At 37.9% G+C, this 15,388-nt stretch overlaps 1 protein-coding gene across 1 annotated transcript in view; it reads left to right on the top strand.

The window, feature by feature from the left end:
- The first annotated feature begins 1,766 nt into the window (after positions 1-1,766).
- The window catches only part of LOC113112706 (guanine nucleotide-binding protein G(q) subunit alpha-like), a 38,120-nt gene continuing 24,498 nt past the window's right edge, over positions 1,767-15,388 (top strand). Inside the window, exon 1 of the mRNA XM_026278489.1 lies at positions 1,767-2,670. Coding sequence (XP_026134274.1) covers positions 2,535-2,670 — 136 coding nt within the window. The 5' untranslated portion in view covers positions 1,767-2,534. The remainder of the gene's footprint in view (positions 2,671-15,388) is intronic.

The raw sequence follows: 15,388 nt of genomic DNA on the forward strand, positions 1-15,388 counted from the left end.
GTCTTTCCCATATTTTGACTATATTGGTGTTTAAAGTAGCCTAATATTATTAGGTCACCCAAAAATTACAATTCATAATTTACTCATCCTTATGTCGTTTCAGAAGTGTATGGATTTCTTGTCTCTGCAAAACAAAAAATATATTTTGAAGAACACTTGAGTCCAACACTGTACCCCATTGACACCGAGGGTAAAATAATTCGAAATGGCCAAACTGTCTCTTTTATTTGACAAAACGTTGTGCATTTTTAGGCTGGTCTGCCTCAGTGTTTAAATGACTGAGATGGGCTTTAATGTTTCGGGGGGTAATGTGAATACCTAAACAACTTTACAACTTTTACAAAACAAATGTTAGACTGTAATATCCAGGCATGCAAACTATTTAGCCCTTATTTGTTTATTTATTGTCAAATTGTGTTGTTTTGAATTGAAAATATATGTTGCTATTTACATGATTGATATAATTCATATTTGACAAGACAATAAGTCTTTTTCCTTTTCTTAACAGATTAAGCATACAAATAATAGTCATTACACTGGGTATCCTCCTTTTGTCAGATTATTTGATTGATTTACATGACAGCACTGTAGGTTTTCTGCTTATCTGCTACACTTTATATATTTCCATGAATCTTAAAATTAAATATAAATGTCTGCATAACATACAGCATCCACCAAGACCAAGGCGACTTGATTTAGACATTGATATAAATTGGGGGTCTCTAAACTCGGTCCTGGAGGGCCGGTGTCCTGCGGAGTTTAGCGCCAACTTTCCTCAACACACCTGCTGGGAAGTTTCTAGTGTGCCTAGTAAGACCTTGACCAGCTGCTTCAGGTGTGTTTAATTAAGGCAGGAGCTCAACTATGCCGGAGTTTAGAGACCCTTGAGAAAATAAAAAATTAAATTAAAATTAAACATGCAATACTAGATGTGTCCACTAGATGTAGGCAGAGTTCAACAATTGTGTCGTTTAATTAAAGCACCGTTAAATTATTAACAGCCTATATGTACAATATGTTCATAACTTACTCTTTTAATTCCTGTCTTCGTATATAAAGGTGGTTATATTATTATCGTTTTGTGAGGGACATTAAGAAGAAGAAGAAAAATTATTATATAATTCCATGCCATTTTCCATGCTATGTTAACTAGTCAGATAAAATAAAATAATAGTAGTAGTTGTAGTAATCACAACAAAAACGATATAATAATAATAATTATTATAATAATAATAATAATAGTATAATCATATTTTAATTTTAATAACCATTATTCACATTTTCTTCGTAGGATAAAGTACTTTAATGATTTGCAGATCATAATTATTTCGTTTCTTTATTATTATTATAAATCGTATTGACAATTTCCCGTTTGGCATCATTAAAAAAGTATATTTATCTAATCTGAAGTGCGAACCATCCATGATTTATGCAGAAATGTGTTCTATAACGCGAGACTTATGTGGAAGTAATAGCGCTGTGTCAGTGCACACTGTTCCCTGAGAATGAGCGACACACCCCGGCAGTGATTGTGCCGTCGACCAAACTTGACAGTTCCTGGTTATCCGCCTCCAGAACTCGAGCTCGCACAGCTCCCGCCTTCTCTCACTTACTCCCGACTTGTCTCCCTGTCAATCATCCGTGGCCGTGTGGAACCACTCTAGTGTGCGCGCACGCAGCTCCGTCCGCTGATGTAGGAGGAGACGCTGCTGTCATCTGCTAAAAAAAAAAAAAAAAAAAAAAAAAAGTGGCATAACGTTTATCAATTTTTAAAGACAACTGGCTTTTCCCCCTTCCAGGAATTGTATTTTTCTACGAGTGTTGTGACTGAGCGCTCCCGTGTTATAAAACGACACAAAAGGGAATGTTTTTGACATTGTTCAGTTGCTGGTTGTGAGGCAGTAACGCTTCATCCACCCGATCGGACAGCTATTCTTCCTTTCCTGAGGGGGGATCTGTTTTTCCTTCATTTGAAGGGGTGGAGAAGGGGGACATAGGTTAAGTGGATGTCGCGACTGTGCGATCTGTCCCGTTTTCAACGGGACCCGTGTTGCTGGTGAGCCGCCGCGGATCTGTTGTGGGAGTGTCGCACGTACGCGAGGATAGTTTGCCCTGGATTTTTCAATAATTTGCGAGATAAGGCTCCTGGACCTCCTCCTCGCCGTCGTTGTCGTCGACGCTGCTCTCCCTTCCTCATCCTCCCGGTTTTTTCTTCATCTCTTGCCTCCGTTATTTTGTCGAGCACCGCACGCGGGGTAGAAGCTCGCGCTCACCGCGGGAAGACTGAACGCCGCGCGCGAGGCCCCCTCGGCCCCTCCCCCACTCTCACTCTCTAACCCCCTTCAGATCATCTCCTCTTATTTCTTCTTCTTAATATTTTTCCTCAAGAGGAGAAGGATTGGGGGATTATTTCATTTTTTTACCCGCTTTCTTCCCATCGGTCACTCGAACCGAGTGATATATATTTATTTTTTTTATTTTTCGCGTTTCTGAAGCCCAAACGAGGCCGGGCTGTGTAAAGTAAAGCTGTGGGGATGACTTTAGAGTCGATGATGGCCTGCTGCCTGAGCGAAGAGGCCAAGGAGTCGAAACGAATCAACGCCGAAATCGAAAGGCAACTGCGTCGGGACAAACGCGACGCGAGACGGGAGTTGAAGCTGCTCCTGCTAGGTACGAGAACCGTCGTTAAACTCACAAACACACACACACACAGTTAGTCGACAGGTTTCGCTGTGGTTTTCAGCGGTGAGTCGTGGTATTAAACACGCCACCTCCGTTTTATCGCGGTGGCGGTTTTCTAAAGTAGGTTTGAGGTTTTTTAGCGGTTAATGATCATTTTTTATTATCGTAATAATGTTTTGTATGCAAGTGAATAGTATACAGGCTATCAACGTTAGCGAATATGCTAAGGCGTTAGCGCGTTAGCATATGCGGGCCGAATACTGGACAGGGCCTGGCATGCAACAGGACACAAATCTCAGCATGCTCATTGTTTGGTGTATATGCATGTACACGTAAGTGTATACCAGAGGTCTGCTTTAAAGCGAAATGGTGGTATGCTGGCTATCAGTTTTTGACCAGTGGTCTGATGTATGATAATGCATGTTGCATGCAGTTTGATAGAGCTAAGTTAGAGAGGAATGTGTGAAAATGAGCAATGGAGAATGACAATAACGTCAATGTAAAGCTGAGTTGCTTTGCAAAGTGTCATTAAGTGCAACGTAAACGACAGTGGTTTGTGTAACTGTATGAATCCTCTTGGATTACAGTATTCAAATCGTAGGTAAATCAGCTGAGGTTTGTGAGTTGAGCGTTTATTTCTTTAGTAAAGGAAGTATCAATGCTTTTTATTTGGAGCAGATGATTTTTCCTTTGATAATCTTGACAAGTTAATGAGAAAATAAAAAGTATTTTAAGTATCATCTTTGAGTGCGAAGCATCAATCAACAAATTCATCTTGGGAGCATTGCTATGTCAGCCTGTGCCACCTGTCAAATCTGGGACGTCTCTGCACTTTTACCAATTATTCCTGGGTTGAATTATCTCAAAATGGTGGACAGTTATTGCCTTGTGAGGGCGTGATTGCTCTGCTCACTGGACTCTGGTTACTCCCAAGGAAGGAGAATTGGATGCTTTATCAAGCTGTGAAGTTTGGTTGCTGTGCTGTCTATGACTCAGTAAATTAGTAAGCAGTGATATCTGACACGGACAGCCTTCATTCACTTCCTATTAGTCAGGACTGTTTTTTCCGCTTGAAGCCACAAATTGAGCTGCTTGTATTAAAAATGGACAGTACAGTAGGATGAAACAATGAGCTGATGGCAAAGACCGATAGGGAGAGATGGATAGAAGTGTGAGTTTTGGTGAAATCACGCTGAGATAACGTCCAAATGAAACTCGATAAACTCTGGCCACCTTGGTTTTGGTTGCCAACTCCGAGAAGCTTTAAAGAACATCATAATGAAAAGAACTTGATAAGAATTCCTTTCAGTAAAATGTTTTTGCTCTTTTCTGAAGATACACCTCTATAGGGGCAGAAACTTAAACCAAAGATATCTGTTCCATTTATTTGGTTTTTAAATTAAGTTAATGTATCATTCATGATCATGTTTTACTGAAGATGTTCAGAGAAATTTCCAAGAGGTCTCTGGGATGTTCTGTGAAGCTGGGAACGGAGTGTAAGGAAGGGTCAATTGACTTAAACTTGGTGAACCTGTATGGAAGATTATTTTACCTTTCATTTAAAGTTTTCACCACCAAAGCTTGCCAACGCAATCTGAGCTTTGCATAAGCGTTCTTGAACTATGGATAGAAACCAGAGCATTTCTGTAACAGTGAAAGATCCTAAAGACACAGTTGCTCCTATGTGGATCTGTGACCTCTGTGAAAATACACAAGATTGACCTTTACCGCTATAAGAAAATTAATAAGTAAAAGTTCTGTCCCTTTCGCTATCCCTGTGCCACCAAAGAAAGAATTAAAAAGCAGCTTGTTGGTGCTCAGTCATCCTATTAATGGCCCATCCTAAATAAGTTAAAACTGTCAGCCTAGCGCTGGATAAGTCTTGGTTAGTCTGGATTAGCCAAGACCTTAATAGGCTTTAACACATATTTGCTCCATTGCTGATACCATAGCTGCTTTGTGTTAACCAGCATCTCACTCTGTAAAAACAGCTTAGTCTAGATAGTTAAGCTTTGACAAAATATGGCTATTAGTAGGGCTGGGTGATATTTCAGATATATTAACAATGTATATGCCATAAATTCTGCGTTCTTGTCTTATGGTTTGGATGTACGAGAGCATTGTCTCTATGTGGCGATATTCATGTGCTAAAATGTTTGATGGTAAATATTGCTGCCTATGTGATATTTTGGTTCATATATCATTCTGTTAATTTAGTGAAAATTAATATGCAGCACATGCCATGCCACTGTTTAGTATGTCTTAGCATACTTAATTTAATATTGTGCATTTAATTGACTACAGCTCTTTAATCAAAATATTGGTTTATTTGATTGAAAAAGGGTATATATATATATATATATATATATATATATATATATATATATATATATATATATATATATATATACTCACCCCCTTTTTATATGTATTATTTTTATTTATTATTATTATTATTATTTTATGCTATATGGCCCGGTACTAATTCTTTTGTATTTAGCAGAATAATATGTTAATGTTTAGTATATTTAAGTATATAAAATCCATATGGTAGCTGCGTTAAATAAAAAAATTCTCTACATTTATGTATTTGTCAGATGCTTTTATCCAAAGCTGCACTGAATGCAAAAACATTTAACATTTAACATTTGTCTTAGTTCTTACATTCCCTGGGAATCAAACCTGTAATCTACCTGTACTCCAACAGTAGAACAACACTGAGGTCATAGGTTCGATTCCCAGTGAATTCATGAACTAATGAATGCAGTGTCAGGGCTGTTTTAAATCCGATTCAAGTTTGTAACTCCAATGCCTGTTTTATCATCACTTTTTAGCTTTAAAGTTTGCTTGGGTTACACGTAATGCAGATTCACTGTTGAATTCAGTTAAATGTAGTATTTGTCCTATTTTCGATTGACTTTCATTGCACATATTCACACTGAAACATACTGGGAGGACAGTGTCCTACTTTCAGTGGGCTGCAAATTGAAAAGCAAGAGTACTGGGTGCATTGTTTTAAATTAACAGAACAAACATAGTAATGGCTGATTTCCTCATCAGAGGTGACTGGTTCAAAACAATAATGAATTGTTTTAATGTCATTGCAAAAAAATGCCTTGTTATTTTAAATTAAAGTTTATGAATTCCTTCCTGTCTATGGCTAGCGCTCAAGTAATGTGCTGTGTATTGTTTGAGAGCTCAGAGTTTTTATGTAGCTGTGACCCTTTGAACAGAAATCTGGATATGTTATGTCATTCACAATGTGAGATATTAAATCATTTCAAATGTACAGAGAATATAATTTATTCTCTAATAAAATGACTGATTCTTTTTGTTAAAGACTTTGTCTAGTTTTTCAGAGTGCGAACCATCTACAGTCTCTTCTAAATGTACAGAGAAGCCTCATATTTTCTGTATGACCTCTGAAAACAAAATAGTCTTGTGTTTTTGGCCTTTAACCGAACTTACTAGTACAGCAGCTCAGTCCTGCTTCTGGAGATTTAATTGACTGTAAAGGTTAGTTAGCCCCACAAAGAACATGGGAAACAGGATATGATGCCATGCTCAAGGACTTCTGTTTTTAATAAATACATTTGGAAATGTTAAAATATGCTAATCCATTTTCCTGCAATCCATGCATCTTAAAGGTTTGTATTGAGTTTATTAAGAGGTTAGTCTGTGTTGTTTAGCTTCTCGGATCTCCTCAGAAATTCTCATTCAAAAGTTTGGTATAGCAACAAAACATCTATGTATATGCACTACTTAGTAGAGTAACCATTAAAATTAAGCATGATTGCTCATTTAAGAAACTTCAGAGATTCCTAATTATGTAATCAAGAATCATTCAAAAATATGATGCACCTTGCTGTCATATGGGAACCAAGTTTGAGATCTTTACCACTGTGTGATCTCATACATGCTTCCAGTTATGGAAATTTTCTCCTGATGATATAATCATATTGTTTACAGTGTGTTCTGTGAACCACAGAGATGCTTTCACCCATGTAACTTTTAATGCATTGACAAGTATGTTGTAATAGATTGAATGGATTGTCAATTATTGAATATATTGCTATCATATGGGTGTTTGAAACGGTAAAGTGTTAGTTTTATCCAGCTTCTCGATGCTTTTATCCGGCTTTGTTTAACAGGGCCATGACTTCCTGCCAGTGCCAGTCGCTCACTTCACTGAGCTGGCTGCTCCACCCTTTCCCACTGTCCATGCGGTCTGTGTTGCCACTGGTCTGCCCTGAAGCCCTTATCAGGTTATGGAAGGGCCAGGCGCACTAGGCCGTGTCACTGTCTGTACTTGGTCAAAACAGATTAAAGCCAGAATTTCTTTGCCCACCAAAATTAAGTGTCCTATATTGGAATGGACAGTATTGTAGAAGTGATTCTGGTCCTTAACTTAACTAGTAATGGTTTGAGGTGAGCTGTTGATGATTTTTTTTAATGTGCTTTTGTCTTTATTATTGTTTTATTTATTTATTCTTTTTAGTTTTATTTTTACTTCTGTTTTAGGTTTGACATTAAACTTTAATTCTGTATTGTGTAAGTGGTTTAAATAATGTTCGGAACACTTCTGAGAGGGGTCTCTTTTCACTGTTGCATTGTGGCGAGGACACAGCTGTATGTGTTTCTTAGCATGAAAGTTCCGAAAATTAAGCTGTAGAACAAGTAGAACGTGATGAGACACAGAAGGACGTTTTCAAGCACCTGCTGCTTACTAACTGTTTGGAATTATAAATATGAGCATAATTCATCTGTTAATATTATGCCTTTTTTGTTTGTTTGTTTGTAACTCTGGCGCAGACAGTGCACTGCATGACACAAAAAAGTAATATGGCCAAAACCACTGCTGTACATGCATGTTGATTTTACCTGACGATGTCACGATTATAAATGAGTGACTCCTGGTTAACATGTATTAATGGGTGTTTTGTCCCTATTTAGGGTGGAATTTCTCTACAATATTCACTCATAATAACAGTATAAAATAGGCATTCTAGGTCAGACTACTGCAGTAGACTATTTCCTCTCTCAGTAGAAAATGGGGTTTACACCCGGTCATGCATGAAAAAAAAAAATATATAAATCGTCATATACCATGAAACCGGTATAATTTAGACAAATACATTGATATAATTTTTTGGACATACCTATTTCCAAGGCAACATTGCCGATTTGATTTCTTTTTTTTATGCACCAAAAACTGCCTGGTGATTTGGTGTGAGTTTGCAGTGTTGACTGCATGTTAGCATTGGCAGCTGTTATTTTGAAGTGCTTTGTTCCTGGCTGCCCTACTGAAGATTAAACTTTGCTTCTGACTGCCACGTCATGTTTCATCAGTAAGGGCCTTGGCTTCTACACACTTTCACTTTCAATTGTAGTGCTCATAGGACACATTTGTCTGGTTCATTTTCATTAGCAATCCTTTAACTAAGCCCGACCTTGTTTTCAAAGCAACAATTGAGCTGTCCCTTTTTCTATTCCCTCCCAAGCAAGGCTTTACGGTGATTTCCACAGCCAGTGCAAACAAGAGGATTTGCTCTTTGGACTATCACCTAGCAGGTGACGAAACTCTTGGCAGGCGCGCGCATCAGGTGTCTACGCAGGGCTTTTGTTTGATTGCGACCCGCCGTTGTAGTGCATAATGGATATATGAACATGCTGTGATATCAGTCATGATCAAATAAGGCAGTGCAGTCATGACTGTGCCTCTGTGAAAAGCGGCTATGACAGGCCCATCTAGAGCTGAAGGGGTTGCTTCCTGTCACCCCGGTCCATGTTAGGAGAGTTGATTTTATCACAGAACCGTCTGCTTTCTCTTCTTAGAGAGCAGTGGTTCTTTGCTGGATGTTAGTGCCAGCCATTGAGATGATTTTTCTCCTTATCACTACCAGGAGCTAGGATACTCAATAAAAATCCCTAAGATTCACCTTTATGCTGTAGCTAAATGCATTGTGGCATTATGATGTATCTATCAGCTGGTTTAGTCTGTTTGACTGTTACAGCCCTATCCACATTAATACAATGTTTCAAGAGTTAGCCTCCCATTAAGCTGATTGATTACATTTCAGATTGAACAACCGGCTCCTTTTCAATTCATAAGTGTGAATTTGAATTGACCAAAACACACATTTAAACTGAAATGAAAGGAAGTGGAATGGAATGAATTCCAAGAGCTTCAACAGGAATTTTAGAAAATAAAAAGCACTGTTCACCCAAATGTAAATTCTACCATCATTTAATCACCCTCATGTTTTTCCAAATTTATATGACTTTCTTTTTTTAATGAATGGGTTCAATGTTTGGTGAGTAAAATGACAGAATTTAACATTCTGAGCCAACTATCCTACTATATTAGTTGTTTATCCACCTTAGTCCACAAATCTGTCTATAAGGTTTCTAAAACTTTCAAACATCAGGCCTTTTGAATTTTTATTTAAAAATTTTAAATAAGGCTGTCAAGTCAACATTCAAAGTTTGCCTTGACTAAACACAATTGTAATTAATGTAACTAATATAAATCCTGTTTGCCATTTACTATGTCAGTTCAAATTCTGAAATTCCAGAAACTAACAAAGCAGTGTACACAATGTAAACACTGGAAATTGAAGTTTCTGAAGCATTTCTTTTTTTTTTTTTTAATGCTGACATTTGTGGACAACAGTGACATCATGAACATGGTTTGTAATAGTTGTTTATAAATATTGAGTGCTGAAATCTGACAAATGGCTTTTTGACTATGATAGTGGATGCCGGGTTGTATTGTTGTGGTCAGCTGTTGTAGGTTTAATTACATGTTTTTAAGTTTTAGGAAGTATTTTGTTTGTTTGACATCAGGAAAAAGGAACTTCAGTTGACATACGCTTTGGCACAGTTTCAGCAATTCCTTGCCTTGCATTATTATTCCAGTATTTGTATTATCATATGGAGTAACTGTAGGTGTCGACGGAATTTTTTTACATTTTTTTTTGGTTCACATTTATACAGATATTTTCGGATATTATTGTAAAAGTTCTCAATTGCACCCACACCGAATTTGCCCTAGATCCGATCACTCGCCTGTCTGTCCTTCAAGGTTGTATCAGAGTTTTGCATGACAGTGGAATCCTGAAGTGTCCCTAATGTGATCTACTCTTTAATGAGGCTGGATTTTAATTGGCCATGAGTCCCTGCTGTTACTCTTACATAAGCAGCCCCCATCCTAACCAGCCTGTAGAGAGTGCCGTTGTCAGAATGCTCATGCTGCCACACACGGCGTCTAGAACCAAACGGGGCCAGGTGCTCTCGGAGGAGAGCTTAGGGAGAGTGAAGCGATGCAGGCTATGGTGCCTTGCCTTTACCATGTTCAGAACAAATTGTGAATATTTTCATCCCAAACCTGCCTAACAGTGAGATTTCTTTGAAAAGAGTCTAATTTTCAATGACATGCATATATTTATAAACATATTCTCCGTTACCCCTGATGAAATTCTTCAAGGAGGTTGTCTCAGTTCGTCCGCTGCTCCCCCTGTGGTAGTATTTATAGAACCGGGGCCTTTCTCCAGCAACACCACAGAGACCTGCAGGGATGGATGGCACACACATGTCATTCTTTATTAGACCCCTTTCGTTTCATAATTTTTCTTCTGCTTAAGCTCAGCCGCATTATATTGAAAAACAGATATTGGGTGGCCAAAAATATGACTTTGTGTGGTGACTGAGTATCTAATTATACACCGCCAAACCTCAAATGGTCTTTCCTGTCAGCCATGTTGTATGCATACATGCATTTCCTTTTCTTATCCTTGACACATTTAATGGATCAATTTCCTCTCAAAGTAGGCCAAAGAAACACAAGCCCACTAAAGGGAAGGAACAGATGAGAGAGTGGGAGCTTTTAGCACATAGATGTGGAATACAGGCAGTATCCTTGCCATCTCATTGCTAGCAAGCTTTCTGTTAATAGTATGCTGACACGTAATCGCAGATGCTCGACTGTATACTGTAAATGCTCACATCCCAAACAATGCAGAGTTGGAACTTGAAATGATTTGCTTCTTTGTTAGGCATTGGCTTATTGCTGGTGTTATTTGAAGGATACTTGGTGTTTGTCTACAGGTTTGATGGCAAGGCCTATAACCATCTGGTTCCCAGGGCTGTGCTTCATTCAGAACTGAATTGAGAACGGCTTTTCTAGATCAATTTCTGATTTTGTATCGAGGTAGAAAACAGGATGCAAAATTTAATTTGAATTTGAATACATGTAGGATTAAAATGATTTGAAATTCAACGGAATTATGTAACAATTTTGGCTTGATTAAAATATTGGGTTGAAAAAAAAGTTTCAAAAGTTTGATTGATTCAAATATCACCTATAAAATATTAATTTATATGTTTTATGATATTTGATCATATTTAATCAATTCACTTTGCTGTTCCATAGTTTAAGAACACTTTGTTTTCTGAGAATGCATTACCTGTTCAGTTTCTTTGAATTACTACAGTTCAGTAAAGTTCTCTTCCTGTCATTCTAATTTAACTTCCTGTGTGTTGTGGGCAGTTCAAGTTCAAATCAATTTAAATTCAGCTAATGAGCTGAAAGGAAGCAATTCTGAATGTTGCAAAATCCTGCTGGTTACTAGCATGTGTTGTGTTTTAGATACTGCTCTCCAGCTTTGAATGTTGGTGCATGGAAAATATCTTTTGCTTCAGTATTTTTGTCTTGTTTTCAAGTAAACATGACATTTTAAATAACAAAACCAAACAACTAAAGTTCAGAAACTATTGGCCAGCGGGGTTGGAAAAATCAACTTGTTTTCCCTAAAAATAAAAAAATTCTGACCCCATTGGATTTTTTTTTTTTAGCCTACAGATCTCTAAATTAGGTTAGAATTCTCTGAAAATAAGACTTTTGAAAAGTAAATTAGTCTTTAATTAGTTGAATAAGTCTTGATTAGATTGACTTAGATATGTATACAGGTAAGCCAAACATCTTAGTTTTGTCGTTCCATCAGCTAGACCAGCACCCAGAACAGTTTTAACTAGTGCAGACAGGCATTTATTTTTTTAACCACATTTCGTGTTGATAATGCTTTCACATTGTCGTCTAGAAGAATGAAGCGCCGAATCATTGTTTTGTTTTTGACAGTTACTGTTCATCGTCTTTGTGGAAATGAAAGACTTCTTTAATTGTTATTGGCTCTGTCCCTGCAGCATTTCCTGTTTTGCTGTAGTAGCATTGAGGCATGGAGTGTCCCTGGTTTTCAGCATTTTCCTCAGTCACTTATAAAGAACACAGAAGGAACAGTAGGCGACTCTACCAGTTTACAAGTAGCCATTCATTTACATTACATTCCATCCAGACGGCTGCTATAACTAGGAATCATAAGGCAACTAGTGTGAGGGACCGAATACTTCTGAGAGATGATAGACGGCTCCAAAATGAGGACTTTTTAAGGCCAGTAAAATAGTCTATGGTTCCACTAATAACCTTTTAAAAAGAGACATTTTTGTGGACAGTACGTCCACATAACATACTAACATTTTGTTCAGATATTATTTGTATTTTGTTTTGCACTCCTTGATTTTTGTTTTGTTATGGAGTTTGACGGTGGTCATGTGATTCTAGAGATGGTTGTTTGTACTTGTTAGTTTGCCATCTCTCTGTTCATGAAGCAGGTAATCAAGTGTTAGAAGCATGTTGAAGTTTGGAGGGTTTTTAAATGTCTCGTTTCTATTAGTAAAATAGCATACGTCTGTTATGGTCCCTGTTACATTACCTCTGTATTTAATATTATTTAGTGCTATACCACACATTAAAGTGTAGTTTTTGCAACCAAAAAAGTAATTGTTGCAACCCACTGTAAATAAATGGTAGTATTGAAAGGAACTAAAACAGTCTATGGCCATCTAGTTTGTAGGTAATGCTTTTAATCTTTATACCTTAAATATGTAAAACTGGTATCTCATTGTGCAGGTGGAGCAGATGAATCTCAATTACTGATTTATACATTAATTCTATTATTAAATAGAATTCATGTTTCTATATATATATATATATATATATATAATATTATTATTTGTATGCCTTTTAAGACATTGCTTAGGCTCACCATTGCTGCATTTGCTTGATCAAAAACATACGGTAAAAACTTTTTTTGAAATATTGTTACAGTTTAAAATAACTGTTTTCTATTTGATTATTTAAAAACAGAATTTATTCCAGCAAGGGTAAGACTTCAGTGTCATGTGATCCTTCAGAAGGATCCAGATTTGGGCTTTATTATTATGTTCTATGTTAGCCTGCTGGATAACTTAATATTGGTAATAAATCAACAGCCTATATTTCTTGAGTTTTGATCCAATGGGATTTTTTGTTTTAAAAAGACATACTTGAAGTGTTTAGTTGGCTGAACTGTTGCCGTCATGTGACATTTAATATCACATCTCTGCAGAATTAGATCCATTTTAAAGCCACATTTATAAGTCAAGCTATGAGACTTGTTGGTCTTTTGCTGAAAGTTTGCTGCACCTTGTGCAATTCGATTTCACATAGTCAAATAAAATAACCAAGCACTTCCTTCTTGAATCATGTAAACCTCAGAAGGTAATCTCTACCGCCCATGCAAATTCTGTGGCTGCTGTTTATCTGATACACACATCTCAAACACTTCACTGCGGTTACGACTCGCTGCAAATGGCCTACTGGTTAGATTTGCATGCTTTCCAGGAGCAGCCGTGTCACTTCCCCCTCACGGTCTGGGTGTCTGCAGTGATTCAAACCTGCGCTGACCGTAGGGTTAGTGTTACATATGGAGGAGGGAGTGCAGTGGAAGTGGGTGCAGCCTGTTGTGTGCTTCATTCTGCTGAAATGCTTTATTAAAACTGAGCCGCCTTTGCTGTTTGACCCCAAGTTTGGAGTGTTGTTGTTTTTTTTGTTGTTTTTTTTACCAAATATCTCCTCCTCTTCCCAGCATCAAGTCCTCGCTTGACTGCAGTGAGGTGATAAGATGAAAGTGCATTTGTTTTATACGTACACTCGGGGATTGAAGCGGTGGTTTGCAGCGGGGGGGTTTGGCCTGTCGCTATGGCAACAACACAGTTTCTCGGCTCTGTCCACCCACAAGGTGCTCGCAGTCTGATTTGTTGCCCCCCCCCCCACACACACATAGCCACACAGTTTCAGGCCGGTCTCTGAATGAGACTCCTGCAGGACTTTAGAGACAGTTGTAGCCTAGATTAGAGTGACTTTTCTGGCTCGCGCACTCAACTGCTGCCAGCATCTCTGGTGTTATACAGGCCACTCGTGCTGGGCGGTAGCCCGAGGTGCCGCCATATCCTACATCCCAAACTGCTCTCCTGTTTCCACTGTTCTTGGAGTAATTATTGGACCTGAGAATTGGCTGAGAAGTGGTTTGTGGATTTAGTTTTGCATGATTTATTGGGTGAACATTGATTGTGTCAGTGTCAGAGTTTTGAGATCCAAACAATGACATGTTACTGAGCAACAAACTAAAATTCATATATTCGCTACTGAATATATTAAGTGTACTAACATGCAGAAGTTAGTGGTCAGTAATGTCTTTGATCGTTTTTATTGATTTGTTTTCTTGCCAAGGCTACATTTATTTGATCAAATACAGAAAAACAGTAGTACTGTGAAATATTACAATTTAAAACAACTGTGTTTTATAAATTAAATGTATTCCTGTGACATTAAAGCTGAATTGTGTTGTCTTCAGTGTCACAAGTTCACAAAATATAATTGTAGATATTAAATAATTAATTTTGGTCATACAGAAAAAAATTATTAATTTGAGAAAACCAAATGTGCAGTGTAATGCAGTGCTCTATGTGCTTCCAGTGTAGGCCGCTTTTATTCTAGTGGGAGTGATGGTTTATGCTATCTAGTTTTGTCTAGAGTCAGCTGATCCAGACTGAGTCATTGTTTTGGAACTTAACATTGTTAGTATTCTCGTCCATTGACGAGATGTATGGCTTCAGAAGACTAGAGGTTTACTACACAAGTTATATGAACTAGTTTTTTAGCGCTGTGTAATTCACCATTCACTATCAATGGAGTGAGTGAATTTACAAAATTAAGTCACCTGATAAGTCATGTATCTGCTTGCATTGATGTTTTTTTTTTATTTATTTATTTTTTTGCTCTGTTATAGCGGTGCTTTTCATTCCCCCAATAAAAGGTACAAACATACTCGTTCCCTCCCTAGTTCTCCTCCAACAGAGCCGGTTGTCCTGTCCGGTGTTTGGTTTAGTAAGGGAGCAGAAGCCGAAGCATGACCGCAGGCCTGCACCGTACCGGCTGGAGACTATAATAGCTGCCCCCTTATTTCTAGGTTGCTTCAAAAAATAGCATAGAGAAACATTTGAGTTATGAATATGCCTAATACAGGATGAGGAGGAGGGCCGGCTGTTCAGAGGAGCTAAATGACTGATTTAAGAGGAGTGTCTGTCTGTCCTTGTACACAAAGCAGAGTGAGAGGACGGAGATAACAGCTGCCGGCTGCTGGAAGGGTGGAGTGTATATTGGGTGGGGTGGGGGGGGTATAATCTTGTGACAGGGTCACGAGAAATAAATCAGATGTTTTAAAATTATTCTGTTTCTTTTCCTCGGCACGTCTGGGAAGGGTTTGGAGGAGGATCCACTTGCTTCATGAATGAATGAGTGCGTTTAGAGCTCGTTCGGAGGAAACTGCAT

This window comes from Carassius auratus, chromosome 2 (assembly GCF_003368295.1).
Source record: "Carassius auratus strain Wakin chromosome 2, ASM336829v1, whole genome shotgun sequence".
In the NCBI taxonomy this organism is placed as follows: Eukaryota; Metazoa; Chordata; class Actinopteri; order Cypriniformes; family Cyprinidae; genus Carassius; species Carassius auratus.